General features: G+C 56.2%; 8 protein-coding genes across 8 annotated transcripts; 3 read left to right on the plus strand and 5 right to left on the minus strand.

The window, feature by feature from the left end:
• Window positions 1-12: 12 nt before the first annotated feature.
• Window positions 13-2,657, minus strand: BU26DRAFT_91297 (uncharacterized protein). Its single transcript, XM_033836488.1, has one exon. It carries the CDS (start codon window positions 2,459-2,461, stop codon window positions 440-442), a length of 2,022 nt encoding a protein of 673 aa, XP_033679011.1. The 5' UTR covers window positions 2,462-2,657; the 3' UTR covers window positions 13-439.
• Window positions 2,658-7,284: 4,627 nt separating this feature from the next.
• BU26DRAFT_533559 (MFS general substrate transporter) lies at window positions 7,285-9,119 on the minus strand (the record flags this gene model as incomplete). Its single annotated transcript, XM_033831166.1, has 5 exons — window positions 7,285-7,974; window positions 8,022-8,455; window positions 8,509-8,562; window positions 8,612-8,974; window positions 9,044-9,119. 5 exons carry the CDS (start codon window positions 9,117-9,119, stop codon window positions 7,285-7,287), a joined length of 1,617 nt encoding a protein of 538 aa, XP_033679012.1.
• A 1,357-nt stretch (window positions 9,120-10,476) lies between these two features.
• BU26DRAFT_393002 (actin cytoskeleton protein-like protein) lies at window positions 10,477-11,169 on the minus strand (the record flags this gene model as incomplete). Its single annotated transcript, XM_033822720.1, has 1 exon — window positions 10,477-11,169. A coding segment is annotated over one exon (693 nt), but the record flags the coding sequence as incomplete, so codon positions are not given.
• A 566-nt stretch (window positions 11,170-11,735) lies between these two features.
• On the minus strand, window positions 11,736-13,324 carry BU26DRAFT_435006 (uncharacterized protein; the record flags this gene model as incomplete). Its single annotated transcript, XM_033824105.1, has 2 exons — window positions 11,736-12,824; window positions 12,881-13,324. 2 exons carry the CDS (start codon window positions 13,322-13,324, stop codon window positions 11,736-11,738), a joined length of 1,533 nt encoding a protein of 510 aa, XP_033679014.1.
• Window positions 13,325-14,052: 728 nt separating this feature from the next.
• Window positions 14,053-15,734, plus strand: BU26DRAFT_91453 (ras-domain-containing protein). The gene is made up of 2 exons (XM_033836489.1): window positions 14,053-14,486; window positions 14,728-15,734. Exons 1-2 carry the CDS (start codon window positions 14,246-14,248, stop codon window positions 15,384-15,386), a joined length of 900 nt encoding a protein of 299 aa, XP_033679015.1. The 5' UTR covers window positions 14,053-14,245; the 3' UTR covers window positions 15,387-15,734.
• A 347-nt stretch (window positions 15,735-16,081) lies between these two features.
• BU26DRAFT_435781 (carbohydrate esterase family 9 protein) lies at window positions 16,082-17,371 on the minus strand (the record flags this gene model as incomplete). Its single annotated transcript, XM_033824146.1, has 1 exon — window positions 16,082-17,371. One exon carries the CDS (start codon window positions 17,369-17,371, stop codon window positions 16,082-16,084), a length of 1,290 nt encoding a protein of 429 aa, XP_033679016.1.
• A 539-nt stretch (window positions 17,372-17,910) lies between these two features.
• On the plus strand, window positions 17,911-21,251 carry BU26DRAFT_522734 (glycoside hydrolase family 3 protein). The gene is made up of 5 exons (XM_033829855.1): window positions 17,911-18,068; window positions 18,147-18,153; window positions 18,218-18,329; window positions 18,391-20,906; window positions 20,964-21,251. Exons 1-5 carry the CDS (start codon window positions 18,013-18,015, stop codon window positions 21,075-21,077), a joined length of 2,805 nt encoding a protein of 934 aa, XP_033679017.1. The 5' UTR covers window positions 17,911-18,012; the 3' UTR covers window positions 21,078-21,251.
• A 915-nt stretch (window positions 21,252-22,166) lies between these two features.
• BU26DRAFT_91573 (acid phosphatase) lies at window positions 22,167-24,071 on the plus strand. Its single transcript, XM_033836490.1, has 2 exons — window positions 22,167-22,415; window positions 22,467-24,071. The coding sequence occupies exons 1-2, from the start codon at window positions 22,264-22,266 to the stop codon at window positions 23,920-23,922; spliced, it is 1,608 nt and encodes a 535-aa protein (XP_033679018.1). The 5' UTR covers window positions 22,167-22,263; the 3' UTR covers window positions 23,923-24,071.
• The last annotated feature ends 2,580 nt before the right edge of the window (window positions 24,072-26,651 follow it).

Consider the following 26,651-nt stretch of genomic DNA (forward strand, 5'->3'; position numbering starts at 1 on the left):
CGAGCTTGGGCGGAAGGATCACCGTCTGAGACCCAGGTAGCCGGACGCGACTGCCCGCGGCTCGAGGCGGATGACGTCGGCGATCCGAGACTGCCCTTGGCGCGTGGGGTGAGTAGTGTATTCACTTGTACTTTTTACCTTCGTCCTCGTATTTTATAATTTGAGTCATCTCTACGTCTTTGAACGCTACTGGAATTACCAAGACAAGGTAATGTTACTTTAGATTTTATAACAAGGTACTGTAACGAGAATCTATATTCCATGTTCTCTGGAGAGAAGAGGAAATCCAAATATGCATTACCAATAAAAACTAGAAAAAGAGCTCGCTGGCGTGTCCCATCCTAATTCCCCGTGTGCGCCAATACCATGCAAAGGAGAGACGAGGAAGACATGCACACATCGCAAATTACCATCTCATATTACAAGGTCGAGATCGTCTTTACAAAGCAAAGAAAGCGAGCACGGCTCCAAGGAGAGCGCCCTTGACCTGGACATTGAGCGGCGAAGCGGCGCCCGTGAACTCAGGAAGGCCGGATGAAACGCCGCCGCCGCCAGTGCCAGTGGGAAAGACAGTGGTACTGAAGCCCGAGGGGATAGGGTACGGAGCGCCAGTGGTCTGAGCCGGGGCGGGAGGAGGCGTGGTGCCAGGCACGAGGGCGATGGGCTCGGTAGGGTTGGCGCCAGGAGCTCCAGGCGTCTGGGTTGTGAAGACAATCTGAGGAACAGTAATGGAAGTAGAGCCATATGTGATCGTCGTGCACGGGACGTCGCTCGGGAGCGGCGCCGCGGCAGGGGCGGACGGTGCAGGCGCCGAAGGAGCCGGGCCAGTTGGCGCAGGGGCAGACGGCGTAGGAGCACCGGGTGCCGCGGGCGTGGTCGGGTTAAGAGGAATGTAACTCGGGCAGTTGGTAACGATACCAGGGTTCTGCGGGATGTCGTTGGCGCAGATGCCGATGAAGTACTGTAGAGCTGACGATGCCTCTTCCTGGGAGCCGTAGGCGGCAACGCACTGGATAACGTGGTCGGTGAAGCTAGCGATCTTGCAGTAACAGCTCGAGTCGGTGTTGTCCGAGCATTGCGTATCGATCTGGAGCCACGTGTTCAAACATTTCGGCAGAACCTCAGGAGGCGTGTAACCGCCGGGAGGTGGTGTGTAGCTTGGCGGGCTGGAAGATGAAGGCGCAGGAGTCTCGGAAGCAGGAGCAGAGGGCGTCTCACATGGAGGAGCACCATAACCGCCGCAAGCGGGAGGCGTCGATTCAACCGGCGGTGGAGTATAACCAGGCTGAGATGGGCTTGGGGTCTCAGAAGGAATTGCGGATTCGCATGGAGGCTGCCCGTATTGCCCGCATGACGGAGGGGTAGAGCCAGGCGCAGAGGGGCTTGGTGTCTCAGAAGCAGGAGCAGTCTCGCAAGGAGGAGCGCCATAGCTTCCGCATCCGGCCGGAGGAGTCGAGCTGGGAACCTCAGAGGAAGGAACCGAAGAAGGAATGCCGCAGCCTGTGCCGTTCCCGTACGGGGCACCGCAGGGCGGCGATGGTGTAGGTGTTTCCGCGGATGAAGACTCGGCCGAGGTGGAGGAAGGCACATCGCACGGTGGGACCCCATAGCCGCCACCGCAGGACGGAGCCGGAGTTGAGCTCTCTGGGGGTGGGGTTGAAGACTCAACAGCGGAAGAAGAGGTTGCCTCGCATGGGGGAGCGCCATAAGAGCCGCACGAAGGAGCTGGCGTCGAGCTCTCGGGAGGTTGTGTGGACGACTCGACATTGGAGCTTTCGCAAGGCGGCTGACCATATTGACCACACGTAGGGGCAGACGAAGCGGGCTGAGACGGCGCTGGCGTCGAAGCAGGCGGCGTATAAGCCGGCGGCGGCGTGTAAGTCTTGCCAGGGTTGCAATCGAACCCAATTTTGTGGAAGCCAATCTCGCAACTGTCCCTGCCAGACTCATTGTGGCTGCCAAGGTAGACATTTACACTTTTCGCACCGCCACACATGGCGTTCTTTACTGTAGTACCCTCTTTCTTGCACGGCGTAATCTGCTTGCAAATGCTGTTGTCAGGCATGGTGTAGTGGAACTCGAGATCGCAGTCAAACTCCACCGAGACGTCGATGTCGGTCACGGAGAAGCCGTCCTTCCTCTTGTCGCAGCTGAAGGTAGCGGGCTTGCTCTTGCTGCACGAATTGGTGATGGCCTTGCCGCCGAAACGCTTGTTGAGGACGTTGTCTCGGCGTCCGAAGCTATTCTTGCAGGTCCAACCCCCGCCAAAGTTGAAGTCCCCATAATTGAAGTTGGATTGGCCGTTCTGGAGTCCTGACCAGTCAAAGCCCTGCCTTTGCTGGTCGGAACACTCGTTGTTGTTGTAGTCCGGCGAGTTGAAGTAGCCGGCGTTGCGGTTCCACGTGGCAGCGACCTGCGTTGCAGCCAGCCCGGAGGCCAGAAGCGCAATTGAAACCTTCATGGTGGAAGCGATGGAAATATGTAGGATGAACGATATGGGCTAGTATGGTGACTGTAAATGAACGTGGAAGCACTGCTCGACGAAGGAAGAAGCGAAGGTTGAATGATGGCCGAGGACGGCAAAAACGAAGGGATTATAAAACACAAAGGACAAAGGATAGCGAATGACCTTGTCCCCAGGCAGCCCTTTGTGGGATATTAAGAAGAGAAAGCGAAACGCTGTGGTGAAGAAAGAGAAGAGCATCTGGACAAAGCAGAGAAGATATACCATGCCCCCCTCCGTCCTCAGGCACGGACCGAAACGGATCGTCTGAAACAGCGTGAGCGGTGCACCCCCGGTGATTGGGGATGACAGGCACAGTGCTCAGCCACGGACGCTCGCAGGGCCTTCCATATGCTTGTCGCGCGCTCTGCGGGCCGGGCTGGTCGCTGTTGGGCCACATCGCACTCCGCTGCGAGGTGTGCTGTGGTCTGTGGAGTGAGGTTGAAGGGTTCGCCGGGCAAGCGAGCATCAAGCGCTCCTGAAACGCGCCCAGGGCTCGAAATAGCGTCTTGGCCCTGCTCTTTTGATGCAGGTACAGGCCCAATGAGTGCGTCTGAATGTCCATGCCCGCTGAAAGGGGAAGAAGCCCTGGGCCGCCAACCAGACCCTCGCAAGCAACGTCAAGCTTCAGGTAGATCGATCGACGTCTTCGCGACTGGGCAGTCTCTCGCATTCTCTCGCGAGCCCTTTCTCTCCCGCGTCCCTCTTCTCCTCGGCACACTGCAACACCTCCCCTGCAACACCTCCCCTGCAACACCTCCCCTGCATCCTCTCCCCTTCCCTCCCCCCCCTCCCAAAGCAGCAACTCAGCACATCCCCAAACGGAAAGCTGGCGCCGGGTTCCTGCCGCTCTCCCGCCGCCACTAGCCGAAAAGCTTGACGCCTGGCAAAGCTGCAAAAAGAGGACACAAGGGCCATGTTTCGCATGCACCCCGGCGTTACACCATCGGACGCGCTAGAGCGAATCAGACGGCGTCTCGCGGCATGGCTGCTGGAAGAGCGAAGAGGGTTTAGAGCGCCGTCGCAGCCGCTGAGGAAAATTATTGAAAGGGACAGGCGCTATTGTAAGAGCAATGCAAAATGGTAGGCCAGTAGCTAGCCTTGCTCGCTTTCTATACATTCAGATCACAGGCCGACAAAGGTCCCACGGATAAAGAGCGCGCTTCGAGTAAACTCGATGAGCGCAAACACGTAGCCCTGGAGTGTACACTACACCATTATTCCACCAGCGGAAAGAGCAATGCGCAGCGGACTCAGCCAGCAGTCCGCACTTCGTTCGGGCCTGCAACGCTACCCCTTTGGGAACATGCACGCTGCAGGGATGGCACGAGCTACCACGAGCCGACCTTAGCGTCCCGAGGTCACGACCTCAGACAAGCTACGGACAGGTGATCGGGACGGAGGTGGCGGTGTCGGACGGGATGGAAAACTCGTGTTTTTGCAATTTGGGGAATCGCGGGATTCCTCGGTGTTTGTTCCCTCGTCGGTGTGATGGCTTCTCACAAGGCCTTCCAGTGCAACAAGACAGCACGCCTCGCTCGGGCATACTGTAAGAACGCCCGTCCTATCGGGCATGGTGAACCCCCATGTGGGCATTGCGCCCTCTGTTCTCCTTCTCTTCCGCAAGCCAGCGTTGCGGGGAACTTTCTCAAGCACTGGTTCGGCCCACCTTGGAATTTGTCCAATGCGGGCGACATTTGCACCTTATCCTCAACGTTTCAAAGCATCCAGGGCTCCACGTCAACACCCAAACACTCTCCAACCGGGCAGTGCTACCTCTCAACGCCAAGCCGTTTCTGAATAGTGGCCCAAAGCAATGACGGACGTCGCTTTATGCATGCACCTGATCGAAGACGGCTCGGATCCCCTTCTGATGACGAAGAACCTGTGGGACGACCTGAAAATAGGTGTGGAGATTCTGTCACCGGCATGATTTGAAACAAACATTCATGAAAAACACACGTCGCGGTGCCTGGGTCCGGTGACCGCGAGCCACGGAGAGAGGTGCTCAGGAGTTCACGGCCAAAAAAGGTACACCGTTACGGGTAGTCCAAAGTCTCCCTTGCAAAATCAGAAATCTTGTATTGGAAAAAAGGGAAGCTCGTTCGTGTTCGTTGCCTCCTCTCCACCGTGTGCGGCTTCCACCGTGGCGCCGGGTTCCCACACTCCCCCACCTCAACGTCCTCAGCTGCAAGGCGAGAGCTACCACCTTCGAACGATAAAAGCCAAAAGAAGGGCGCGGGACTAGCGTGGCACGACCATATCTGGGCCACTCCACCCTCCTACATAGTACCATAGCAACGCTCCCTAAATTCGGCAAGGCGTTCGGCGCTTTGCCACGCATAAGTTACGAGATTCCTATCCTAGCAAGCATGGTATCTTGAACAATACGATACATTCAATCTTCCGTACTCCATGGAATGCTGAGATCTGGGGTGGTTGTTGTATGCGTTGCCCGGCCAGACAACTGACCATCTATGCCCCAAAGGCCGTGGCCTGCTCGAAGAAGGCTGAGCTGTTAAGGGTTCTCGGCTGTTGTTTGATTCCTTGGATCTTCTAGTAGATAATGCAGCGAGCTTCTTTCTGCAACAACTCAGTGGCCAAGGGGATGCCAGTTTCTCGTGTCAGTTGAACAGCCATCCGAAGCGTTCTCTAAAGAGCTCCAATGGCGTTGGTTGCGGCACCTGTTAATTGAACTCTCGAGTTGATCTGGTAGCGCTAAACGGCTCGAGTGCTGACAAAGTCAGCGGGCATTCAGCCATAAGGGCGGCAGACGCGTACAACGGAATCAACCAGTTTCTGGAACTACTTTAGTGGGGTGACATACATCTCGACTTGAATTATGTAATTTTCGATTTCCAGCCCGACATCGTTGGAAGAGAGCTGTCTATCGGTGGACCAAACGGAGATGTTGAAGAAGACGGCCCTTCCAATGCAATGTCCGCGCATCCATAGGTTTGGTACTACACCAATAGAAAGCCATGGGATCCCATGTGCGCGTAGCTGGAGTTCTCGATACCGCAAATCACACAGGTCGCTTTACTGAGCGCTGTATCGCAATCGCTGGCCCAAGTGGAGCGAAGTCCACGTTTCCAAGGAAAGATTGAAAGGTCTTTTCATGCCGCGTTCGGTCGAATTTGGTCCTGAGGGTGGCCCTGCAGAACATGCATTGATATGTTCGCTTATCTGCCTGAACATTTAATATCTGGGACGTTCCTACGGCGCGGTTTCCCCGGCTCTAGGGTCGTTGTCCTTCTTTAACAACGAAGCCGTCCAGTGAGCCCATTGTATTCTGAGCTGTGACCTGATGTGACAGAGCCGCCCGATTGGCTTGAGGCGAAGGCTGAAAGGGACAGAGGGGGAAGAAACTCGCCAGAGGCCCCGCTGCCTGACGGGTTTGGCGCTCTATGCGCCACAGTACGTGAGATAGAGCCCATAGGCGCTGGTTCGTCTTCCGGCGGGGAATGGTGGCAGCGATGAATAAAATCCAGCAGCCTCAATAAGAGAGCTGTTTTCTCTCCGCGGTCTGAACTTGCCACGTCGTCGCCCCTTCACTAACTAGGTGGATATTTGACTGTTGGTGAGACCAGTTTTGTCGATCAGATCTTCTTTCTCCTCACTGCAGGGTAAGGACCATGCCAGCGGTCCTCGCACTGCCGTCTTAAAGACTTGACACTTGCTTTTGGGAGCCTTGCATGCTTGAAGTCAGGGGTGAAACCGTGGAAAGAGCTTGTTGGAGTTTGTACACTTGAATCCAAACGATTTCGTCGTCTTCCCGCATAGAACTGAGTTTCGTAGTTGATAGAATGACGAAATTGGAGAGTCCTGGGAGTTGAGCGCCTGGCTCAATCGGGAGCGCTCGCTGAAGAGGTTATTGCCATTGCTGCCAGCGGGCAGAAGGCACGGGGCCGGGAGCATCTGTAACGATAATATAAGATTAAGAGTGATATTTCGAAGTCTTAGAGTTGGTAGAAATGCAGCTCACGGGTTGCTGTAGCGTAGTCTTATTGTCATTATTCTCCTTGTGGGAGCCAGGGGGTTTTTATTTTTGGAGAAGCGGGGGATAGAGTTGCGAAACGCATTGACACCTCCGCCAATTGGATAGATGCTGATGATCTCGTATAGAAATTCGCCCGCCATGGGAGCGGCGCTCCAGCAGTAGAAGCGTAAACTTCGTCCAAGTCTCGCAGTTGTAGAGGGGTGAATGAAGAGACAGCCCACACCCTAAGGGGACGATGGTAAGACTTACGTAATCACGACCGCGAAAGAATACTCCTTGCTGGAGTTCTAGAGGAGCGACTTTATTCATATTCTTGCCTTATTGTATACATATGCAGGAGAAGCTTGCCGTTTCTTGTGTCGCATAATTAAGATGCTAGAGGTACCTGAGCGCGCGAAAAACCCGCCTTTCGCATATCATTTTGTATATCATTTCCCCTTGACGCCGAGCTCTCATGCCTATGGTATCAGACCGAACCCCCCCTCTCACGGTGTGGAATTCTCCGGGTAGAACGACGTGCGTAATAGCTACTCTAGAGGCCTTCGTGAGTGCGTAAAAGGGACGAGCTAATCTTCCTTACTTGTACGGCGAGCCCTTAGATCCGGGGAATTCCCTACCGCAAGAGCCCCCCTACAAACTCCGAAATCGATGCCTGAAAGAGTTGACGCCACCGAGACCCCGAGTAGCGACGGAGATCAAGCAAGGCCGCTTAATGCTGAAAACCCACTGAAGTACGCGCTTGCGTAGACGCAGCTCCACGCTCCTCATGTCGCCGCATTTTTTACGCCTCTTCCGCAATCTCAACCGTAATGCGAACCACCTCATTCGGTTTGTGACGACCCTTTGAAAGACGGCAACCCGCTGGTGTATGGATCCTTGCGTTGCAGTTGCTGGCTTCGCGGCTCAGAAAAGGAATCTGGAAAGCGCCGAATATGGCAACGAGGGCAGACACCCACCACGCAAGGGGCGTGAAGCGAAGATCAATCGAGAGCCCGTAGAGCAGGCCAGCAATAGGGCTTGCAACTGTTCGACAGGCAGCTCCGGTGCTAGCTGCAAGGCCATTGATCTTGCCCAGATGGCTCGGAGAGGGCGCAGCCTCTTTGACCATGAGCAGGAGGAGCGGATAGGCGACGATCGAGGTGAGGCTTCGGACAGTGAGGCAAGTGTAAATGCCAGTATAAAGAAGGTTCGGCGGGAGTAAGGAAAGGAAGGGAACAATCAAGTAGGCGACAGGGTGACCAAGGGTGACCAAGATCAAGAGCTTCCAGACGCCGAAACACGAAGCAAGGACCGGAAAGACGGCGGCTTGAATGAAGAGCTGAATCAATCCGTTAATGGACATGATAATACCAACATCTTGAAGAGGAATGCCTAGACCGCCCGTGAAATATGCGGGGGAAATTGCGAATGCAGAGATATCATCGGCTCGTTTGTCCTGAAGGAAAATAGGCAACAGGTGATCGTAAGTCATCTAGGGCAAGTCAGTCCATATCTTTAAAATACGGATGGCAGCCTTACCGAATGATATGTGAAGATGCCGAGTGCGAAGACGAAGGTGAGGACGGTCCTCGTAATGACCTTATCATTCGAGGAGTCTTCTATCCATTCGCCATTCGACTTGACGCGCCATAGCTCATCGCGCTGGACATCTACAGCATCGAATGTTCCGTAGCACTCTGTGGTCAAGTTTGCCGCAGCATTGGCGGTGGCGCCTTGAGTCGGCAAGAGCGGCGTTTCCGCGGTAGTGGCATCGAGATCCTCTTGAGTGCTCCATGGCTGCATGTCAGGATGAGTCTCTTCAAGAAGAATGTAGCCTGCAAAAATGGCAATGACGAGCAACCCAGTGCAAATGACGTTGGGAAGAAGATACGGGAACTTGGCAAAGAGGCTGGAACGAGAAAAGAGAGACGGAAAGTTGTCTGCCGGTTCCGCGAAACTACCTCCTAAGGCGGCTTGCGCAATCAGTACATAGTAGAGAAGCTGACAATGGGGGAGGACTGCTTACGTCCGATGATGGTTCCGATACTCCACACAAACGGCATAATGGCATAGGCTTTCGCTGAGTTTCGGTCAGCCAAGCGTCCAATCCATCCGGGGTGCCTACTCACGTTCTTGCTCTGGCTTTTTAACCAGCTCGCCAACCATGGTCTGTATTACGCCGATATTGCCATTGAGGACGCCCCCAAGGACCCGGCCAGCGAGCGCGACCCAAAAGTTGGACGCGAATCCGACGACTAGCAGTGAGGAGACGGTGCCCAAGCAACCCATAAGCAGGACTGGCTTACGACCTATCCGATCCGAGACACCGCCCCAGTACATGCCGCTGCAGGCTTCGGCGAGAGAGAAGGCAGAGATGAGGATGCCCGCAAAGAAGGGGGCTTGCGATTCAGGGGTGCCATAGTGAGCGGCGAGCTTTATGGCATAGGGGAAAATAGAAGTGAGGGCGATGGGTTCCGCGACTCGAATGAGGGCTGTAGAATGGGTCAATTGTTGTTTGTTGGCGAAATGGGTGGCCTGATTGCAGACGGGAGCGCACTCACCGAGGAGAAAGAGCTGGGCGGTCGGAAACTCGTCCGGATTGCGGGGGCTTGTTCTTGGTTTGGTGAGTCCTAACATATCCTTGAACCTGACTTGTCTCTTACGTCTACGCCAACACGCAAACAAGTCGCAGGCGCGGCGGCGTGGGCGCTATGCTAAGTTAGAGCGCTTGCTTGCGTCTGGCGTCGGGGACCGCAATCTGAAGAATGATGCGGGGATGGAGCCGCAAGCAGAGAAGAAAAGACGCCGACAGGAAGTGTGGTTGAGGAATGAAGAGGGAGGAGGGAAGAACGAACGAGAAGGAGCGAGAGCAGGTGGGAAAAGTGGTCCGCGAGTGGCACGACCCAAAGGGAAGTTTGGCCGGCTCCGATCGGCGGCCCATGCGTTATCGGTGCCACCTGCAAGCACATTCCTTGGGTACATGTACCTCTGCATGCGGTTTGTCGCCGCCAAGCTCCCACGTGACGACCTTCTCGGGCGTACAGAGGCAGGGTCCCGCTCAAGATATCAAAGCAGTGGTCCATTGCTCTGAGGATGCGTTAGAACGGCGCCTGTTGTCTGTCGGGGAACCGTGCTAGCGAGCGGTAGCAGGGATCTAAGCGATGCGCTAGTGACTAGCGTATGTGGGGTCGCTGAGCCTCCCCGACCTCCCGCCTTGCTTCCGCGTCTTTTCTGTGCGCGCCAAGAGAGCAGAGGCCCCTTCGCCGTCGTTTCATAGAGGTTTGCTGCCTCACAATAACCTCATCTCATGCCGATGCCTTGGTCAAACGTCGCCCGCCCGCCCTCGAGCTGCAAGTTCTAGCATGGGCCTTTCGTTACCTTGTGACCAGAAGAGCGTTCAATAAGTTGATGCTGCAGGCCACCGGCTGGTCTAGATGTGCATCATGCGCCGTCACTGCCGTGGACCAGAGCCGGCGCCCAATGAGACGGGAGGAACAGCTACATTAGACGCGATTGGATGCAAGTGCTCCTCGGGCTTCACAGGCTGATAACTGATCGCGCAGCGCTCGCCATCCCTAGTGTTGAAATATCGAAGTTAGAATATGATGTGAAGGAGCTGGACACGTATAGCCCTTGAGATGAAATCGAATTCATTAAGAGCCGATATCCACACTATTCACCAACTCCCAAACGCACCCATCATCATTGTCACAGTGACCCAAACCCATGCTGTCATATCCGTCATGCCCATCCCCGCCCGATAATGAAATTCGTCAACCTGGATTCTCCATTCCATCCTTGCAAGCAGCTTAGTAGACACTTAGGTTGTAGTCGGAGCAGTGGCGGGAGCACTGCTCTCGGAAGCCTTGGCGCAGCCCGAGCAGGCGCACTTGCCCTCGGGACACGGGCATTTGCCAGCCTCCGCGTGGCAGTTGCACTGCGTCTTGTCGCTGCCAGGGAGAGTATGCACGCCGGCCTCCTCCACGGACGGCATTCCCCCGGACGCGGCACCGCCCTGACCCTGCTCCTTCTTAAGATCGGCAAGATGGCGCGCCTCGTTGTGGACATCCATAACAGTCTTGTTGCCCGTCGCGTAGAACTGCCTCAGCTTCTGGCCTGTAGGAGTGCCGGTCGCTCTGTCGAAGTATGAGACTAGACCGCGCCAGCCAGCAACAGCCTTATCCGTCACACCAAACTTCGTATCGACTGCCTGCGCCTTCTGGGTGGCCTGGAAGCGCTGGTCGAAGTTCTGGAGGGCGTTCGTGAACTTGGTGCTGATGCCGTGCTGCTGGTCGACGGCGAGAGCCCGCTCGATGGCCTTGTCAGATATGACGTAGCCGTGGGCAAGGTACTCGGCGATGATGCGAGCGCGCGGCTTCTCCTCCTGCTCGATGTGGTGGTCACCGTCCTTGGCTTCCTCCGGAGAGGCAGCCTTGTCGCCGGCGAGCTCATCGATAGTCTTAGAGGAAGAAACGTGCACGCTGTTCGGGCCGAGTTGGGTGTTATCCAACAGCAGGGCGGTTTTGGCAGCGGCGGGCTTCTCAAAGGTGACGGCGGCGGATTGGGTGTCGTTCTCGGTCGGGGTTACGGAGAGGGACGAGATCTTGCCGCAGAAGCTGAAGAATGATTTGATCTCATCCTCACTCGTCTTTGAGGAGATGTTCTCGACGTGTACGGTGGTAGACATGTCTGCGGGATGTCTGTTCAGAGGTGGTTCGATCGAGGTCTGTGCCGGTTGAGGGTATCAAGTACGAGGTTGCTGGCAACGAAGTTGTGTTTTTGGGCAGTGTGAGTGATAAGGAAGAAAGACGGTGGTCGGGCGGGGTCGTTTTTATTATGCGTCGTAATTGCGGATTTCGAAAGCACAAGGGAGGGGCGAAGTAAGGGCAGCACGCGGCCCATGACGTCGTGTGGCGGTGCACAGTTGGCGTTCTAGAATCCGCACGAATGCTTTCGCAGAAAATTCGCGGAACACGCTTTCACATGCAATACGAGGCTTGCGCGTAATGGCAATTGACCGCTATTGGATGTAGTCGTGCAGATGCAGAAAACCTTGCGAAGGCGGTCGCAGAAAGGTCTGTCTAGCACGCTCGGGCCACAATGGAAAGCAACCAAAGCTGGCGCTCTAGTAAAGGAGAATGGAGGAAACCCACGGATTGAAGCTGCAGAGCTGGATACAGGAACCGAAAGCCCATGCAAACGTCTAATCGGACATGCACATGTACAAGAACCCTCATCGCAGTCGTCTCTATCTTACAACCTGGCCTTCTCCTTGAAAACCGCCTTTTCCTTGGGCCCAATAAGCGGGTCATACACGTTGCGACCCAATGTATCCTCCGGTACAACCGCCGTGTGCATGCTCAGGCCTCGAGTATCCACCAGCGTAGGGTTTAGATCGGAGACCTTTGCCGCACCAATCAGTCGCATGTTCATCTCCATCTCATCCTTGAGGAGCTGCATGGCGCGGTCTACACCCGGCAAACCGTATGCTGACATTGCGTAGAGGAATGGCCGTCCAATACCAACACCCTTCGCGCCGAGGCAGAGAGCTTTGATGATGTCGGTGGCTCGCCGTACACCACCGTCGATGTAAATCTCAATGCGGTCTTGCCATCCGCGTTCGCGGAGGACGGGCATCACCTCGGCTAGCACCTCGATACCAGATCGCGCGAAGTCGAGCTGGCGGCCGCCGTGGTTGGAGAGGACCACACCGTGGACGCCCGACTCGATGGCACGAATAACATCCTCAACGCACTGAACACCTTTGAGGAGAATGGGCATCTTAGTGATGCTGAGGAACCACGGGATATCCTTCCAGCTCAAGCTAGGGTCGATGAAGGATGAAATAGCGCGGGCAGCACCCTGACTTCGGTCCACGTCGTCGCCGGAAGTCGATTGTACGTTGGACCCGACATCAGCAAACTTGGACCGCATATCCTTCTCGCGGCGGCCGAGCTGAGGCGCATCGACTGTGATGAACAGACCCTTGCATCCACGCTTCTCAGCATGCTGAACGATCCTCTTCGTGATGTTCCTGTCCTTGTTTACATAGAGTTGTAGCCATTGGACCTGACCAGGCTCTGCAGCGTCGCAAATCTCGTCGAATGAGCACGATGCTAATGTTGGGATCATCTGGATGACGTTGTGCTTCTTTGCGCCTCTCGTCAGAATGACTTCTCCCTCTGGGTTTCCGAGCTTGCCAAGCGCCGTTGCAGTGACGTAGAAGGGCATGTCAACTTTTGTGCCGAGCATCGTGGCAGTGGTGTCGATGTTTTCGACATCTACGAGGACCCGCGGACGGAACCAGATCTTGTGGTAGGCGTTGTGGTTCTCGCGCATAGTCTGTCTATAGTCAGAAATGATGGCTTCAAGCCGCGATGCGCGGACTTGGGACTCACAATCTCATCATCGGCGCCGCTCGAGTAGTATGCCCACGCGGTCCTCTTCATAACCTTCCGGGCAACAGCCTCAAAGTCCATGAGATTGTAGCATTGTTCCAGGATGGGCATCGTCTCAATGCGCTTTTGCCTCTCCTCCTCCTCTGGATCATACTCCTTCTCTTCCCGCTGCACGGTGTTCATATCCACTTCTCCCAAGTGCTTCGACTTGTCCAGGTACTTGTCGAGCGTGTCGGGAGGGTGGATGGGTTCATACTCTTCGGTCGCGTCTTTGCCGGCGTACTTGAGGATGATCTTTGGGCCGCCGGGGTGCTCTGGCAGGAATTCGGTGACATCGTAGGCGCGGCCGTGGACAATGACCCAGCACGAGTCCTTGTTGTTGTGCTGGGCGACCTCCTCGCCGGTCAGCTTGACGACCTGCGTGTCGTTGCTGTCGTGGTTCATTGTTGCGGCTGTGGCGTGCGGTCAGTTGAGCTGCCAGAGCACGGAACAGCGCGCGGAAGGTGTAAGCGACGGAAGACAGAAGCAATCCGGAGTCGCAGTCGCAGTCGCTCTCCCAGGCGAAAGCTAGTGTAGGTCCCTACTTATTCCCAGCCGCTGGAGCTGCCGCTGCGGACGGAATGTCAAGGGTGATGACGGCGATATCTTTCGGCATCGCCTCGGTCCATCTCTCCCCGCAGTGTCGGATCTGGGTCGGCACTTCGTAATTCCGCTACTGCCATAGGACATCTTGGGGAACTTCGACGTCTGTCTGCTCAGATACCTTTGTATGACATCGGCCGCCGCCGTTCGCGGGCCCTCTTGTCCAGAATGGGATGCGGGGAGACTGAAATGCTGAAATGCAGGGCCAATCATGGATGACGCAGACTCGGATGCAAGCGCTAGCAACCGGCTGCTTTTCCAATAAACAAACGCGGAGCGGCCGCTTCGATCACAACATCCCTCATCGATTGCCCTCTGCTCCATCGCGACGCTCATTATGATAGTCGGATATTGCCCGTTAGATCAGTCACATGGCTCCTCCCCCAGCCAAGCCGAACCGCGCCCCCCGCGCCAAACGACCGACGGGCATTGTCACTTGTTGACGAGCTGAGTCGCCCCGTACATCACTCCTCCGTCGAACCCGTGAGACCTGCTACGGCTTCTCTGCGACACTCTTTCTGCTGCACGCCATGCGCCTGGTACTGCGACCGCCTACCGCACTGCCTTTTGTTGCTCCTCAGGCCGAGACAGCCAGGCCGGTGGCTGCAGCACTCACTTGAAGACAGATAGTCTGCCACACCCCGTCTTATTCTCCGGCGCTCGCAACCCGAATATACTTATCCACCCCGCACACGCAGGTAGTGCGCACTCCACACGAGGCCCATGGCGAACAGTCTCGAGGCAAAGATCGTGGTGCTTGGGAGCCAGGGCGTTGGGAAGACTTCGCTCGTCCATCGCTACGTCAAGAATGCATTTACGCCGCCCACGACTCAGTCCACAATAGGCGCGTCCTTCCTGACGAAGCGAGTCATCGATATCGATACGTCCACCGTTGTGCGCTTGCAGATATGGGACACTGCCGGACAAGAGAGGTTTCGGTCCATCTCGAAGCTATACTACAGAGGTATGTTTGGAGTCGCGCACGTCTTAGTGCGTGGGCGCAAGCCCATCACCCGGAATTTTTTGTTGCCTCAGCTCTTGCCCCTTTTCCACCTCCAGGCTCCCCTACATCTCGCGTCCCCACAGCGTGACCCTGCACAGGTGCCCAATCCCGACTTTGGGCTTCTATGGCCTTGGTCTGAGCTCGGGCATGCAACTCACACGCATACATTGGCAAGCAAAGGCTGACCTTGGGAAACTACTAGGTGCGAACGCGGGAGTGCTATGCTACGATATCACCGATCCGCATTCCTTTGAGGAAATGGGCCGTTGGCTCAAAGAACTCAAGCAGAACCTCGGAGACGACATAGTCCTCCATGTCGTAGGAACCAAGTCGGACATGGTTGCTGAAGACCCTTCGAAGCGCCAGATCCCGTTTGAGCGGTGCATCGCATACGTCGCAGAGCATCTGTACCCAAATCAAACCGCACAGGGGCAGCCAGTCCCGGCAGGGTGGCAGAGCGGCGGCATGGCGTCCCCGCAGAGTAATCGATCAAGTGGGTTCTGGGGACAAGACATCGGCTGGGACTGTTGCCACGAAATAAGTGCGAAAGACGGGGAAGGCGTAGACGAGGTCTTCAGGGTTATTACAAGGAAACTGGTGGAACAGCAACAGCGGAAGTTTGAAGAGGAACAGAAGCAACTCGCGCTAGCTGGTATCACTCCAGGCATCAACAGCACCGGGAGCGCCAATGGCTACTTCGACCATCCCGGCGGCGGAAACGGCAGTTTCAGAGTGGGAGCTGGCGATAAGAGACGGAGTTGGATGGGTTTCCCCGCCACGCCCGCCGTTGGCGGCGAACGGCACGAGTGGGAGGAAGACGTGGACAGAATACGGAAGAGCAAGGGAGGGAAGTGTTGCTGATGCTTTCCCTCGGACCACCTCAAACCACCCTACGACCCTTCATCCTAGCTCGAGCATCTTCCTGGATGGCTTTCTACGATTGCGCATCACGATCGGCTTCCATTCGAGATACCAAATTATCTTTCGATACCCACTTTGTTTGCATAGCAAAAGTTCATGCACTTTTTAGGCTTTTGCATACCTTCGGTTTGCTCATATCCCGAAGACACTTCGATGTCAGACCATCGGATGCCGTGCTACCCAATCACCAACCTACTGTTGCAGCTGGAGGCCAGCCGAGCTGAGTCGAGTCCGATTTGCCCTCTTGTATTTTCTTTTTGCCTGTATCTTGTATCATACTGCATAGCGGTTTTTTTTTTTGGTCACATGTAGCGTAGCAGCAGCACAGGGGATTTCGTGGGACGCGAGTATGAATAGGAAGTATATTCTAGGTATAATCAACAGCCAAGCAATGTATCCATGGGGTATCTTCTCATCCAATCCCGTTCCCATCATCTATCGTGAGTGACGTGAATCTATATGCATCTAGTTTTCGATATGTGACGTTCTAACGAAGATGCTGAGCAGAAATAGTCAATCTCCAACAACCCAATTGGGTCCAGCCCTGATATGCTTCTTCCCCAGCCATAGCAAGCTTCTTTCTCCCACATGATCCATGTTGTCTCACATTCTTTGACCCGTTTCCCTCAGGTACTCTATTCCCTGTCGAAAACCTTGACGCCAAACTTCCACACCTGATCAACCACTAACTTCTTCTCCGCGCCAACCTCACCAACTTGAAAATCCAGCACCACCAAATCCGCATCAGCCCCCTCTTTCAACGTTCCCTTCACATCTTCCATGCCCAGCATCTTCGCCGGCGTTTCCGTAACCGCTTTCAGCGCCTCGGGCACACTCGCGCGCGTCCAGTTTAGGAAGTTGTTCACGCAGTCGATGAGCTCGATGCTGCTGCCTGCAATCTTCCCATTCTCTTCAAGCGTGAGCAAGTGGCCCTTTTTGATGATGCGCGACCCGTTTGTCCAGTCGTAGGTCCCGTCGGGCATACCGGCCAGCCGCATGGCGTCGGTGATGAGGATAAGGCCGTCGGGGTGCGCGTTCCAGGCGATCTTGATGGAGGTCGGGTGGATGTGGATACCGTCGGATATGATGCCGAAGTACGGCTTAGAGATGGAGGAGGATTCGGTGCCGAGCAGGCCGAAGATGCCTGGGTTGCGGTGGTGCAGGGGCTTCATCGCGTTGAAGAGATGAGTTATCTTGGTCGCGCCGGCTTTAATGCCGAGCTTTGCTTCTTCGTAGGTAGCGTCTGAGTGGCCGATAGATACGATGATGCCGCGTTCTCTGAGGGACTGGATGCAGGATAGCGCGCCGGGGAGTTCGGGGGCGAGCGTCAGGAGCTTGACGGGCGGCGATGCGAGGTTTGAGGCGCCGTAGCAGGTCAGCATGTCGGAGATGCCGTTTGGTGCTGTCTGCAGAACTTCAATCTTGTGGATGCCATTCTTAGCCGGATTGATGAAGGGCCCTTCGATGTGGGCGCCGAGAGACTCGGAGCCTAGGGAGGGGTCTCGGGAAGCACCTGAGGGGCCCAGGTAGGGAACTGCCGTGTGATAGACGTCGGGCCGCTGCGAGGTAACCGTGGGCAGGTAGGATGTGACGCCTCTAAGGATGAGGTTCCTGTTCACTCGCTGCACCCCCTTGCTGTAGCCCGCGGCGCCGTCCTCCGGGATGAGGGAGAAGTCGAAGCCAAAGGCGCCGTTGAGTTGCACATCCATGAGGCCGGGGGACAGGATGCGACCGCCCAGGTCGACGATGCTATCTGGAGCTGTGCGCTGGCCGTAGAGTATCTCTTGCCCGTTCAAGATCTTGCCGGTCGCCGAGCTTACCCAGAGGTCGTCGTTGACGAGTTCTTTGCCTTTGACCAGCAGGCAGTTGGTGAACTTGATGACGCCGGAGCGCTCGGCATGGGCAGCAGTGCCGTTGGGGCGCATAGCAGACGGCATGGCGAGGGCGGGGACTGCAGAGAGACGAGGCGCGCAGGTGACAAGTGACGAACGTGGATGACCGGAAACGGAAGGAACGATGTGGTCGAGGGCGGTTGAGACTCGCTCAACAACGGTTGCAAGGGAGCAGCGCCGGCCCTTCTTTTTATCAGTGCTACATGCTTACCATCTCGCTCGCGATGACGCCGCCCATCCGTCACGAGCAGGGACTTTTGTCGGGGTCGTGTCAGCGGGCGTTCGCCGCTTCAGAGCGCAACGTGCCCGTTGGCGGGCACGGGATTAGCGGGAAGCCGATGCGACACAGCGACGAGTAAGTCGAGCAGCAAGCAGGAGATCTCGGCCGGTCGCCGGTGGCAGGCAGGGTGGTATCAGCTAACAGCGAACAGCGAACAGCGACCAGCGACCAGCGACCAGCCAACCAGGCCGGGACGAGGCGAGGCGTCGACAACAAGGGGCCCTAGCGCCTTCGCCTCGGTCCGCCGTGGATGCAAATGCTACCGTTGCAGACACACGCCTCTTCCCCATCTCTCACAGTTAACAAGCCGCGCCGGGTCACGTTCAAGCCTCAACTGCCCCATCGCTGAGTCGGTCCGCGTCGACACGCCTACGCGACAGGCACTGTCGTCATCATGGCCGGCAATGGCAAGCCCCATCAGCTGGATCCCGTATGGGATGATCTCGATAGGTGCGCTTCCCCAGATGCTTCTTGTCCGTCGAGTTCCCCGTGTGGTGCATCTCGCGCGCTAACCAGCCCATGATGCAGGACTATGGTGGGCCTCTTGTTCGCTACTGTCCGTCGGCAGTCAGTGCATCGGACTAACGTCTGCCGTCCAGGGCCAACTGTTCATGATGGGCTTCGATGGGACCGCCGTCACGCCGCACATAAAAGAACTCATCGAAAAGCGGCATCTGGGCTGTATTCTGCTAACTGCCAAGAACCTGAAATGTGAGAAACACATGTCTCAGAGTGGCAGCGTGTGGCTGGCAAGCCTGCTAATATGCGACAGCCGCCGAGGACACTACCAAGCTGTGCTATGAACTCCAGAAAATCGCCCACGATGCCGGCCACCCAGTCCCGCTGGCCATCGGCATCGACCAGGAGAACGGAGGGGTCAATAGCCTCTTCGACGAGATCTATATTCGCCAATATCCAAGCAGCATGGGCATTGCCGCTGCAGGTTCTACAGACCTCGCGTTCGAGGTGGCCAAAGCAACCGCTCAAGAGATATCGGCCTGCGGAATCAACTGGATATTCGGCCCGTGCTTGGACGTACTCACGAATGCTCGAAACCAGCCGCTGGGAGTTAGAACGGCGGGCGACGACCCTCAAGAAGTCTCCGCGTACGGTGTCGCCTTCATGAGAGGCTACAAGGAAGCCGGTGTTGTTACTCTGGGAAAGCACTTTCCGTCCTATGGCAACCTGGAGTTCCTTGGCTCGACCTTGGATGTTCCCATCATCACAGAATCTCTGGAGCAGCTGAGCCTGAGCGCTCTGATCCCGTTCCGAAACGCTATTCGCCAAGGGCTTGATTCGATGATGGTCGGTGGCTGCGCCATGTCATCGGCCGGTCTCAACGCCATGCATGCCTGCTTATCAGAGCAGGTTGTTGACGGATTACTGCGCACCGACTTGAATTTCGATGGCGTGGTCGTCTCCGAGTGCCTAGAGATGGACGCCCTCAGCCACAACATCGGCGTCGGTGGCGGCACCGTCATGGCTGTCAATGCTGGCTGCGATGTCGTGCTGCTATGTCGGTCGTTTTCAGTCCAGCTGGAAGCCTTGAAGGGACTCAAGACTGGAATCGAGAATGCCATGATCTCCAAGGAAAGGATCTACAACTCTCTTCGCCGGGTACTGAATATGAAGTCAAAATGCACGTCGTGGGAGAAGGCGCTACATCCACCCGGTATCAGCTTCTTGGAGACCATACAGCCTTCACATTCCGCTCTCTCGACCAAGGCATACAACGGCTCCATCACCGTGGTTCGCGACAAGAACCGTCTCCTGCCGCTCACCAACATTGTTGATAGTGAGGAAGAGCTGCTGCTACTAACGCCATTGGTGAAGCCGTTGGCCGCCTCTGCCGCTTCCCGGGCACTGTCCGACTCTGCCGCTAATGCGTCGCCAGAGCCTGCAGCTTGGGAGCGGAGTGCATCTGTGATGAGCGGAGAGCGGGTTTTCAGAGAACTTGGGAGATCTCTGGCAAGACAGCGCAACGGACGGGTGCTGCACACGTCTTACACAGCCAATGGGGTCCGTCCAGTGCACGAGAACCTGATCAATAGGGCAAGCGCTATCATCATCATCACGGCAGACGCCAATCGCAATCTCTATCAGCACGGCTTTACGAAGCATGTCTCTATGATCTGCAACATGCAATACACCACCGGTGGCGAGAGGCGCGAAAAACCACTGATCGTTGTCGCAGTCAGCTCGCCGTATGACTTCGCCATGGACTCATCGATAGGCACCTACATCTGCACCTACGACTTTACAGAGACAGCTCTAAACTCGCTGGTCAAGGTCCTTTATGGAGAGCTTGCACCTACCGGAAGCCTGCCGGGAACGATCAGCAAGAGCCAGAAGCTTCACCATTCGAGACAACATTGGCTGGTGGAGACGTTCAACGAGGAGCGAGACTCGAACGCGCTGGATACCCTCATCACGGCGGTCATGGACGGCACCCCGCCAAACCAACGCTCAGAGCTGTCCAGCGCGACGTCGAATTCCTTCATCCTGCACCATCCGGAGGTGGAAGAATCTCACTTTGTTGTTCGCAACAGTAGCACACAAGCACTCTACGGCTTCTGCTCGACGTACTTCTTCAAATCGACTGGCACAGGCGTTATCGGCGCCCTATTCGTGGACCCCGCGCGAAGGAAGTTATCCATTGGCCACTCTCTTCACAACCGAGCCATTCGGACGCTCTTGCAGAAGGATGGCATCAAACGGTTCCAGTTGGGCTCGCGCCTACCGAGCATATTCCTAGGTATCCCAACAGGCCACGGTGCCGAGCGGAAACGGCTGCGCTCGTGGTTTGCTAATCTCGGGTGGAACGCTGCACTCTCTCGTCCAGTGTGCAACATGGTGGCGCGCAATCTGCAAATATGGTCACCACCGGAGGGAATGGCAAAGAGCCTGGCTGGCGCTGGCTCTCAATTCGACCTCGTATACGGATGGGACTATGCGGGCCCGATTCTCGATCACATCAAAACGAGTAATCGACAGGGCTTGGCGGAGGTGTACAAGCTTGCGCTCTCGGACCCGTCGGCTTGTGGGATAATCCGGGCGAAACGGCCCGAGGACGGGGCGCTCGTGGGTACGGTCGTCCTGTACAATAGCCACTCGCGCCTTTCGGAGTTTATTCCCCCATTGAAGGATCTGAAGGAGGCTGCTGGCGGGATCTCGTCGCCGGTCATCTCTCCCGGCGTAGGAGAATACTCGACGCTGCTCCAGGGACTGGTGCTGCTCGGAATGCGGCAGATCAAGGCGCAGGGGTGCAACGCCTGTTTGCTCGACTACGTAAGGACGCACCGATTACCCTTCCTAGTAGTCAGATACAAGCTAACTTGCGAGTAGATGGATGGCGATGGCAATTTTGACGGCTTCTCGGCCATGGGATTCGAGGTGCTGCACAATTTTGAGGAGGTCAGCTGCGATGCGGCGACCTGGACTATGATCCCACCCTCTTGATTGGAATTGGTAAACGGGCTGGCGCAATAGGAATTCAATGTTGTACGATGACACTAATGAGAGAAAATATGTGGGGGAGAGGGGGGGGGGATTTCTGGATACCCTGGCGCTAGGGGTCAAGGTCCTGTAGTACTACTGCCTCGATGGGGACATGTTGCGATAGTCGCAATGAGCACCATGCAGGTACCCAGCACTGCCCGCTTTGAGGACGATCGACTGCACGCATCAGCGTCTTATGCTCTTGCACGTGACGAGGGTGATACAGGGCTGTCGGTCGGAGTTCGGGGCGTTGGGGCGGTAAGTTTCGACGGCAGCACGAGCCAGGCAGTTGGCGAGCTTGTTTTTGGGCTCTTTGGGGCTAAGAAAACCCAGACGTGCACCCGACGTTCGATCAGGAGAGCTCTCTCGACGGCTGTGGGAGGCCTGACGGCGGAAGAGCAGAAGAGGTTGAATTAGAGCTCGCCTGGAGCCGACTTATTTTTAACGGCGGCCGGTGGAGCCCCGCGGCGGCCCATTCGCTCGAAACACGGGCGGGCTGGGGATGGCGTTGCTGGGCCCCCCGCTGATCCCCTCGCTGCCCGAGTCTTAACGGCGCCGCGCGCCTTCGAGAAGCGCTCTCGAAGCCTTCCAGAAGAGGAGGCGCCGTTGTGCGATAATGTGCACGTAGATGCTGCAGCAGCGCGGCCGGCCTTGCCGCCGGCCAGCTGGCTTTGCGCACGGGAGCGCAATCGAGGAAGACTTCCGCCGGTCTTGGCCAGCGCTGCATGTGATCTCTTCGGGCGCCCCAGCCCGTCGCACAGCTTCAGCGCCGGCGCCGGCGACGCCAGAACAGCGTTATTGCTTCGTCCCATCCCACCGCCTGTCGCATCCGCGCTGCATCTGGTGGCCGCCGCTCCCGAGCGCATCTCCTCCTGCTCCTCCCAGGTACCACGCGGCTGACTGAGCGTCGTCCACTTCCGCCCGTCCTCGCCAGCCCACGCCGCACCCCCCCAGCCTCTCCTCACCACCCCCAACGCATCCTCCCCCCATCTGTGCAAATATCGCCGCCCGCCGCCCGCCGCTTCACCTGCCCTCCGCCGCCGACCATTCGCTCCACGCACGCTGCTAGCGCTGCTCCTCCACGCATGCGCATGCGCTGCCTCCCGCCCGCACCGCTTCCCCAGCCGGCCGCGACCGCACACGAGCCATGGAGGGCTTCGACACCATCACCATGTCCTACTTGGCGGGCCCAATGTCACTCCAGAACGTAACCAGCGCAGACCAACAGCTCTCGGTGCCGATGCTCCCGCTCGACTCGCTGGACCAGCGCTCTAATTACGACGCTGAGACCTTCGTTGGGTAAGCAGTGCCGCCGGCCATGAACCTCTCTCTGCTGACTTTTCTGCGCAGCAGCGAGGACGCATTCGGCCAGCACCACATCCAGCCTCCGCCGCCGCTGAAGCGCTTCTCGAGCGCGTACGAAGATCCCTTTTCCGACGTCCTTAGCGGCTACGACCAGCCCCTCCACGCCGACCACAATGGCGCGCCCGAAAGCCCCAGCATCGAGCGCGACAACAAGCTGCTCAGCTTCTCGCTGCCCAACGTCCCGTACCCGCTGCTCAACTATGCCATGCAGCGCGTTACCATATCCATGTCCGCCCAGCTCCACGGCATGTTCTTCCTTGCCGAGTCGCCCTGGGCCTCCGCCGGCGATGTTGCAGCCGCCCCGACCGAGCTCACCTGCTACCGGCGAAATCTCTTCCAGATTACAGGAACCATCACGCTACCGCGAAGTCTGCAGTTCCTCATGACCGAGCAGGGCGATCAAATCCCCATCCTCGGCCAGGAGCTTACCATATCCGCCACTGAGTCGCTCGAGGGCAACCCAGTGAAGATCATATCGGTGCCATGGAAGACGCCAGCGAGCAGCACGGCTGTTGTCGAGGATAAAACGGAGAAAGAGCCGCCCTCGTACCCGCTCGACCTCTCCACCGGCCAGGATATGGACTCGGACTATGTTAATTTCCCCATCAGCTGGAAGAGGCTGCAGTTCCGGATAGCGACTGCGAACAACGGGCGCAGGAAGGAGCTACAGCAGCACTTCGTCGTGCGGCTCAAGGTCGTGGCCACGCTCGCGACTGGAGCCAAAGTGCCAGTATGCGAAGTGCATTCTGGAGCCATCATTGTACGAGGACGGAGTCCCAGGAACTTCCAGTCTCGTAAAGATATGCCCATCAGCGGAGGTGGCGGATCCATCCGCAAATCTCACCCTCCGCATCAGCCAACCAGAACCTCGACGGGTGATACGAATCAGACGAACCACAGCAATACCCACGCTCACCCTACGCCGACCAGCAAGCCCATGGATTCGCTACAGCTGCCCTTCGACTTCAACCCGAACGATCCTCTGATCTCCCCTGACTTCAGCCTGGATTGGAAGATGCCCGGCGCCATGACCGCCATACCGCCAGATCCGCCATCCGCCCAGATGCCGCCCGTCACGCCATATGCTCAATCGACTCCCGAGATCTCAAGAAACTCGGCACCACCACCACGATCGAACATGGCTCCCGTCTCGCTGTCGTTGACTGACGACGAGCCAAAGAAGTCCGCATCTCCGTCAGAGCATAAGAGCAAGCGAGCAACTCCAGCAAGACCGCCTTCGTTCTCCGTGAACCTCATCAGCAGCCCCGACGAGAGCGCCGATCTGCTGTACGAATATTTCCCGCTTGGTCTTGATGACTGGATGCCACCCGTCGACGCCGTCTACCGCCCACACGTCGTCCACCACACGAACCTCCCGCAAGATCCGAAGGCGCTTGCCGTAAAGAACAAATCGAAACGCTACTTTTCCGATGTTTGGTGACAATTCCTTTCTCGCTCAGATACCCCATTTCTTTTTCGTTTGGAGCGTTCTCGGCAAGGCCGTCACGACCGTACAATGATTTTCGGACGATTTACGACTGCAGCTTGGTTTGGTTGGTAGCTTGCAGCTTGGGCCAGTGGTCTAGCCATGTACGGTTCGAGGAGGATACACATAGGCTAGTACCGTGGTAATACAAATATTTGGGGAGGATGCGGAGGCGGAGTCGCCGTGTGGTACCGGATCAGCGTCGATTGTGGATTCCCGATCGTGGCAACTACCGTTCTAGCCGCCTATGTCTCAATCTCCCACGCCCCCCGGAGCTCCCGCCGACTGTGGAGAGGAGGCAGCATGCCGAGATTGTTTATTCTTCAGGGCGGAAAGACGTTGAATCTGGATGGGTTCCGGTAGGATCGATATTCCGGAGCGTTCGACGGATGAGCAAAGAGCGAGGGAACGAGGAACCGCGATAGGAAAGAGACGAATTCGGAGCTGCAGCTGAACGCGCGTATACAAAATTCGAATTGCCACTTCGGCCAATTCCCGGCTACCAGATATCCATCCTCCGCCCGCTTTTGAAAAGATGGCAGACGAAATAGGCAGAAGGGGAGTACAAGCATGGTGTTTCGAAAAGAAAGGATAATGAACGCAGATGAGGGACGAATGTATTTTTGAATAGGGCTCTGCAAGCAGCATTATATCCCAGATCTTAGTCAAATCATGCTTATTCCTTCTTTCGTTCGCTCCGTGGCCAGCCCCCTCGCGTACTCCGCATAGGTACTCCGCCATAAGCACTCAAATCCAGCAAGGCCAGCTCACGCTCAGCTCGGATCATTCTGACACGAAGGATGGCGAATCGCAGGCGCCGCAGTGCTTGCGTGCTCGCCCACTACTGCGACATGCACTCTCCGCTCTGCTACCTTCTCCACACCAGCTCGCCTCACCGTTCGCAAGCAATCCAACCCACCACGTAAAACAGGCTCGACGACGCACGAGCAAAAAAAAAAAGGCAACATTTGGTTAATTCCCTTGATGATCGGCCGACGTACACATCTCATCTATACCTATTACCCGTACGCATCAACATTTTCTAGAATACCGTCACCTTCACACCTCCCTAATCCGTCCCTCGATAACTCCTTGCGAATTCATGTGCCAACCGAGTTCTGGGTTCGGCCATTGTGTGGGTTGTGTTGTCTGTGTGGTGGGAGGGAGATAAGTCGATGGTCGCCCGCGATGCAACGTTAACCTTTTTCTCTCATCTGGGAGCCGAAGACAGGCCGAAGCGAGCTTCAATCGCTCGCAAACAGTAGGCGTTAGTCTATCGGGGTTAAAGCCTCATGGAGAGTTATGTTATCGTATACATAAGACGGTGCGGTGGTAGCCGCCTGCGTTTCATTCTGCAACATGGAGCGGAATTCTTGTCAAGTGCGTGGTTGCAACCACGAGCGGGCTCAGGATAGCTAGTGACTACGTGGTCCCTGTGGCGTTTGGATGCTAATGATGGATGGATATGTAGTGGGACGTATGTACGGAGGGGCGATGGAGGGGGATTTCGTGGGCGTTGAGGAAGGGTGGGTTGAGGATCTTGGAGTGTATCATCGTGGTGGTACCCGCATGCGAGATGTGGGTACCCGGTTTTCGGACCGTCCACAGCTTCGTATCTCGAAAGTGAAGGGACTCCGCTTTGGGTTGCTTGTGGGGGACTCTGTCTATAGGTATTGACACGTGAAGCAAGATCGTTGTATCGATTCCGTCAACATATGCTGCGCGGATTGACGCTTGCGGCAAGCCATGGGGCCTCATTCACGGTTCCTCTCGTATTGAGGCAGCGTTGATACCCTCTCCGTCGGCCGAGCAGACGCGATATGCAACAATGCCATTGTACGTCTCGCTAGCAATGTCTCGTCCTTGCATCAGGGTCCGGTGGCGTCTGTCACCGGTGCACTTAGCTGACCTGAACCGCTTACCTCCCCACACTGACTGTCCATCGCCGAGCGATCTGACCACCGGAACCGTCTTCTCCCGCTCTTACCACACGTAAACGGTGGGAACACAGTACGGGGACAACAGTAGCATCCTGTTCTGCGATACCACCAGACATTGATTCGGGTATATGGTGTGAGATGTCGTGAATGCCCACTTCTGCCCCTCTATTCGTCAGCGCTAAGATTGGGTGTATTGTCGGTAAGGAAGCGCGCGCCCGATGGAATGAATGTTCGATCGGTGGATGGGATCGGAATCCAGTCCCTGAACCTAGGTACCTCTGATGCAGGGAAGCATTCCGACCCTGTTTCTCTGTGTTCCTATGCTGGAAAACCTTTCTCTGTTTGCAAGTGCATCGAGAAGAAGCGATGTTGGCGGGCGAAGAGGGAATAAGATAGATTGGTAATAATATTACTGCATCATGCATGCTTTTCTAGAAAACAACAAAGAGCACCAAGGCCCACATGAGACTCATCCCAACGCCCTAGGGAATCCAAAACCCGTGCATTCCCATATGCATTTATTTGAGTTCGTAAGGACACCGCAAAACGCCTCGATCTCTCGAATTCTCTTTTCCTCATCTAAGTCATGATGGCGTAAAGAGAATAGAGAAGCAGAAACGTAGTAGACAAGAAGTGAACCCAAGAAGAAGGTGCTATGCAAATCGTGAAGTGAAAGAAGAAAGCAAAGAAGGAGAATGTAGCGCTAGCATCGCGTATATACAACAAACAACATCATCACTGGAT

Source organism: Trematosphaeria pertusa (assembly GCF_010094035.1).
Source record: "Trematosphaeria pertusa strain CBS 122368 unplaced genomic scaffold BU26scaffold_15, whole genome shotgun sequence".
Taxonomy (NCBI): Eukaryota; Fungi; Ascomycota; class Dothideomycetes; order Pleosporales; family Trematosphaeriaceae; genus Trematosphaeria; species Trematosphaeria pertusa.

Bases quoted from the DNA above. Each gene is read 5' to 3' on its own strand.
- BU26DRAFT_91297 (XM_033836488.1), bottom strand. From the start codon at position 2,461: ATGAAGGTTTCAATTGCGCTTCTGGCCTCCGGGCTGGCTGCAACGCAG.
- BU26DRAFT_91453 (XM_033836489.1), top strand. From the start codon at position 14,246: ATGGCGAACAGTCTCGAGGCAAAGATCGTGGTGCTTGGGAGCCAGGGC. The intron at 14,487-14,727 runs GTATGTTTGGAG...GGAAACTACTAG, and splicing joins CTCGAAGCTATACTACAGAG to GTGCGAACGCGGGAGTGCTA.
- BU26DRAFT_522734 (XM_033829855.1), top strand. From the start codon at position 18,013: ATGGCCGGCAATGGCAAGCCCCATCAGCTGGATCCCGTATGGGATGAT. The intron at 18,330-18,390 runs GTGAGAAACACA...AATATGCGACAG, and splicing joins AACTGCCAAGAACCTGAAAT to CCGCCGAGGACACTACCAAG. The intron at 20,907-20,963 runs GTAAGGACGCAC...ACTTGCGAGTAG, and splicing joins ACGCCTGTTTGCTCGACTAC to ATGGATGGCGATGGCAATTT.
- BU26DRAFT_91573 (XM_033836490.1), top strand. From the start codon at position 22,264: ATGGAGGGCTTCGACACCATCACCATGTCCTACTTGGCGGGCCCAATG. The intron at 22,416-22,466 runs GTAAGCAGTGCC...TTTTCTGCGCAG, and splicing joins GACGCTGAGACCTTCGTTGG to CAGCGAGGACGCATTCGGCC.